At 60.2% G+C, this 5,313-nt stretch overlaps 1 protein-coding gene across 1 annotated transcript in view; it reads left to right on the forward strand.

The window, feature by feature from the left end:
- LOC119575691 (DNA-directed RNA polymerase II subunit RPB1-like) overlaps positions 1-5,313 on the forward strand; it is a gene marked incomplete at both ends in the record, with an annotated part of 14,033 nt that overhangs the window by 4,435 nt on the left and 4,285 nt on the right. The window contains 3 exons of the mRNA XM_037923318.1: positions 852-1,140; positions 1,793-1,978; positions 4,346-5,290. Of these exons, the coding sequence (XP_037779246.1) occupies positions 852-1,140; positions 1,793-1,978; positions 4,346-5,290 (1,420 nt within the window). The remainder of the gene's footprint in view (positions 1-851; positions 1,141-1,792; positions 1,979-4,345; positions 5,291-5,313) is intronic.

Here is a 5,313-nt window from a genome sequence, read left to right on the forward strand (position 1 = left end):
ATACTTAATTGTAGTTTTCATGTTGTGATGCTCTTGGAGTGAGTACGTGGTAGGGTCCCCAGTTCCTTTCCACGGAGAGTGCCGGTGATCTTTTTAGGTAATCATTCTCTCTCTCATATATATATATATTTATATATATATATATATATATATATATATATATATATATATATATATAAAACATACATATACATATATGTATATATATGTATATATATATGTATATATATGTATGTATATATATATATGTGTATATCTGTCTATCTATCTATCTATCTAACTATCTTTCTTTCTTTCTCTCTTTCTATCTTCGTTTCTCTCTCTTTTGATTATAAGATGAATCATATATGTCACCTAACTGTGTAACGTCACTTTTAGAAATCAAAACAAAACCATTAGAAAAAAAAACATTAGCCGATCAGTCAAAACGAACAAAATCCGTAATTGCTTTTGAGAGAGAGAGAGAGAGAGAGAGAGAGAGAGAGAGAGAGAGAGACCAAGAGAGAGAGAGACCAAGAGAGAGAGAGAGAAGAGAGAGAGAGAGAGAGAGAGAGAGAGAGAGAGAGAGAGAGAGAGAGAGAGAGAGAGAGAGAGAGAGAGAGAGAGAGAGAGAGAGAGAGGCAGACATAGACATACAAACAAACAAACAAACAAACAGAGACGGAAGAAGGGAGAGGGAGGGAGGGAGGATAAGAGAGAGAGGCACAAGGAGAGGGAGAGAAACATTTTACATTTGCATAGGAGAAGCACAACGAGACGAAATATCTTCACGTGGAAAACTCCACTTGTAAATTCCACTGTATGGACGAAACGAAACTACTTGGAAAACTCCACCTGGAAAACTCCACCAGGGAAAACAACCAGGAAAAACTCCACCTGGAAAAACTCCACCTGGAAAACTCCACCTGGAAAACTCAACCAGGAAAAAACTCCACCTGGAAAAAACTCCACATGGAAAACTCCACCTGGAAAACTCAACCAGGAAAAAACTCCACCTGGAAAACTCCACCTGGAAAAAACTCCACCTGGAAAACTAAACCAGGAAAAAAATCCAACCTTGAAAACACCGGGAAAACAACCAGGAAAACTCAACCGGGAAAGCCTCCACCTAGAAAACTCCACACCGTGTGGAAGCCCTGCGTAAAATGAAGAATTCTGACACTTCTGTAACGAACATCCTCCGTAAGAAAGAACAGGAAGAACAAAGAGGGGAAGAAAGAGAGTAAGGCGGAGGAGAAAGAGGAAAAGAGAGAAGAGGGGAAAAGGATATGATGAAGGAGAGAGGAAACCGGATGGAAGCTGGAAAAAGGGAGAAAGGAGAACAATGGTGTTAAAAAAACAAGGAAGAGGAAGAGAAAGTGGGAAAGAAAAGGGAGGAAGAAAGAGGGAGGATGAAGAGGAAGAGGAGTAGGAGGAGGAAGAGGAGGAGGAGGAGGAAGAGGAGAGGAGGAGGAGGAGGAGGAGGAGGAGGAAGAAGAGAAGAAGAAAGAGGAGGAGAGGAGGTGGAGGAGGAGGAGGAAGAGAGAGAGGAGGAGGAGGAGGAAGAGGAGGAGGAGGAGGAGGAGGAGGTGGAGGAGGAGGAGGAAGAAGAGGAGAAGGAGGAGGAGGAGGAGGAGGAGGAGGAGGAGGAGGAGGAGGAGGAGAAAGAAGAAGAAGAAGAAGAATGAAACGTAAGAGAGGATATCGAAGAAAAAAATGACTGAAGAAGGAAGAAAACAAGAACAAACAAACAAACAAAAAACACACAAGCACACTCCCAAGACGGTGAACCTAACCCCTGTCACCTCCCCAGCACCGCCTCCTTCACTTCCCCAGCAGCGCCTCCGTCACCTCCCCAGCAGCGCCTTCATCACCTCCCCAGCACCGCCTCCTTCACTTCCCCAGCAGCGCCTCCGTCACTTCCCCAGCAGCGCCTCCGTCACCTCCCCAGCAGCGCCTTCATCACCTCCCCAGCAGCGCCTCCATCACCTCCCCAGCAGCGCCTTCATCACCTCCCCAGCACCGCCTCCTTCACCTCCCCAGCAGCGCCTCCTTCACCTCCCCAGCACCGCCTCCTTCACCTCCCCAGCACCGCCTCCTTCACCTCCCCAGCAGCGCCTCCTTCACCTCCCAGCAGCGCCTCCTTCACTCCCCTTCAGCGCCTCCTTCACCTCCCCAGCAGCGCTTCTCCCTCACACCCAGCACCCCTCCTTCACCTCCCCAGCAGCGCCTTCATCACCTCCCCAGCAGCGCCTCCTTCACCTCCCCTTCAGCGCCTCCTTCACCTCCCCAGCACCGCCTCCTTCACCTCCCAGCACCCTCCTTCACCTCCCCAGCCGCCTCCTTCACCTCCCCACCCCACCCCCCAGCGCCTCCTTCACCTCCCAGCAGCGCCTCCTCACCTCCCAGCACGCTCCTTCACCCCCCAGCACCGCCTCCTTCACCCCCAGCACCGCCTCCCTCCCAGCACCCCTCACCCCAGCAGCGCCTCCTTCACCTCCCCAGCAGCGCCTCCTTCACCTCCCCAGCACCGCCTCCTCACCTCCCCAGCACGCCTCCTTCACCTCCCCAGCACCCCTCCTCACCTCCCCACACGCCTCCTCACCTCCCAGCACGCCTCCTTCACCTCCCCAGCAGCGCCTCCTTCACCTCCCCAGCACCGCCTCCTCACCCCAGCACGCCCTTCACCTCCCAGCAGCCCCTCCTTCACCTCCCCAGCACCGCCTCTTCCCTCCCAGCACGCCTCCCCTCCCCAGCAGCGCCTCCTTCACCTCCCAGCAGCGCCTCCTTCACCTCCCCAGCACGCCTCCTTCACCTCCCCACACCGCTCCTCCCACACTCCCCAGCACGCCCCTTCACCTCCCCAGCACGCCTCCTTCACCTCCCAGCAGCGCCTCCTTCACCTCCCCGCACCGCCTCCTTCACCTCCCCAGCACGCCCTTCACCTCCCCAGCAGCGCCTCCTTCACCTCCCCAGCACGCCTCCTTCCCTCCCAGCACGCCTCCTCCACACCTCCCCAGCCCAGCGCCCCCTTTCACCTCCCCAGCACCGCCTCCTTCACCTCCCCAGCAGCCCCTCCTTCACCCCCAGCAGCCCCTTCACCTCCCCAGCATCGCCTCCTTCACCTCCCCAGCACGCCTCCTCACCTCCCCAGCCCGCCTCCTCACCTCCACACCTCCCACTCAGCAGCGCCTTCACCTCCCAGCCGCCCCACCTCCCAGCCGCCTCTCACCTCCCCAACCTTTCCCCAGCACCGCCTCCTCACCTCCCCAGCACGCTCCTTCACTCCCACCCTCCCACCCCAGCACCGCCTCCTTCACCTCCCAGCAGCCTACTCCCCCCTCCTTCACCTCCCCAGCACGCCTCTCACCTCCACACGCTCCTCACCGCACGCCTCCTCACCTCCCAGCACGCCTCTTCACCTCCCAGCCATCGCCTCTCACCTCCCCAGCACGCCTCCTTCACCTCCCCAGCAACCCCGCCCTCCTTCACCTCCCCAGCACCGCCTCCTTCACCTCCCCAGCACGCCTCCTTCACCTCCCCCCACACCCGCCCTCCTTCACCTCCCCAGCACGCCTCCTTCCCACACCTCTCCCAGCACGCCTCCTTCACCTCCCAGCACGCCTCTCACCTCCCCAGCACCGCCTCCTTCACCTCCCCAGCAGCGCCTTCCTCAACCTCACCCCCAGCACCGCTCCTTCACCTCCCAGCATCCTCACCTCCCCAGCAGCGCCTCCTTCACCTCCCCAGCAGCGCCTCCTTCCTCCCAGCACCCTTCACTCCCAGCAGCCTCCTTCACCTCCCCAGCACGCCTCCTTCACCTCCCCAGCACCGCCTCCTTCACCTCCCCAGCAGCGCCTCCTTCACCTCCCCAGCACCGCCCTCCTTCACCTCCCAGCACGCCTCCAGTCACCCCCCAGCAGCGCCTCCATCACCTCCCCAGCACCGCCTCCATCACCTCCCAGCAGCGCCTCCTCACTCCCAGCACCTCCTCACTCCAGCACGCGCCTCCTTCACCTCCCCAGCACGCCTCCTCACCTCCCAGCACGCCTCCTCACCTCCCACACCGCTCCTCACCCCCAGCAGCGCCTTCCATTCACCTCCCCAGCAGCGCCTCCTCACTCAGCAGCCTCACCTCCCCAGCAGCGCCTCCTTCACCTCCCCAGCACGCTCGTCCTGCACCTCCCCAGCAGCGCCTCCTTCACCTCCCAGCACGCCTCCTCACCTCCCCAGCAGCGCCTCCTCACCTCCCCAGCAGCGCCTCCTTCACCTCCCCAGCACGCCTCCTTCACCTCCCCAGCACGCCTCCTCACCTCCCCAGCACGCCTCCATCACCTCCCCAGCACCGCCTCCTTCACCTCCCCAGCACGCCTCCTCACCTCCCCAGCACGCCTCTCACCTCCCCGCACGTCCTCAGCTCACCTCCCCAGCAGCTCTCACCTCCCCACCTACCCCAGCACCGCTCCTTCACCTCCCCGCAGCCCCCTCACCTCCCCAGCAGCGCCTCTCACTCCCCAGCACCGCCTCCTTCACCTCCCCAGCACGCCTCTCCCACGCTCCCCAGCACGCCTCTCACCTCCCAGCAGCGCCTCCTCACCTCCCCAGCACGCCTCCTTCACCTCCCAGCACGCCTCCTCACCCCCAGCACGCCTCCTCACCTCCCAGCACGCTCTCACCCCAGCACCGCCTCCTCACCTCCCCAGCAGCCCTCCTCACCTCCCCAGCAGCGCCTTCCCCCCACCTCCCCCAGCGCCTCCTTCACACTCCACGCCTCCCACCCAGCCGCCTCCTCACCTCCCCAGCAGCCCCTCCTCACCTCCCAGCACGCCTCTTCACTCCCCAGCCGCCTCCTTCACCTCCCAGCAGCTCCTCACCTCCCCAGCAGCGCCTCATCACCTCCCAGCACGCCTCCATCACCTCCCCAGCACGCGCCTCCTCACCTCCCCAGCAGCGCCTCCTCACCTCCCCAGCAGCCGCCTCCTCACCTCTCCCAGCAACCCCTCCTCACCTCCCCAGCCAGCGCCTCCTTCACCTCCCCAGCAGCGCCTCCACCTCCCCAGCAGCGCCTCCTCACCTCCCCAGCACGCCTCCTCACCTCCCCAGCAGCGCCTCCTCACCTCCCAGCAGGCCTTCATCACCTCCCCAGCAGCGCCTCCTCACCTCCCAGCACAGCTCCTTCACTCCCCAGCACCCTCTCACCTCCCCAGCAGACCTCCTCACCTCCCCAGCACCCGAGGCCTCTTCCACCAGCAGCGCCTCCTCACCTCCCAGCAGACGCTCCTCACTCCCAGAGCGCCTCATCACCTCCCCAGCAGCTCATCACCTCCGCCAGCA

The sequence above is a fragment of the Penaeus monodon genome, chromosome 7, assembly GCF_015228065.2.
Source record: "Penaeus monodon isolate SGIC_2016 chromosome 7, NSTDA_Pmon_1, whole genome shotgun sequence".
NCBI lineage: Eukaryota > Metazoa > Arthropoda > Malacostraca > Decapoda > Penaeidae > Penaeus > Penaeus monodon.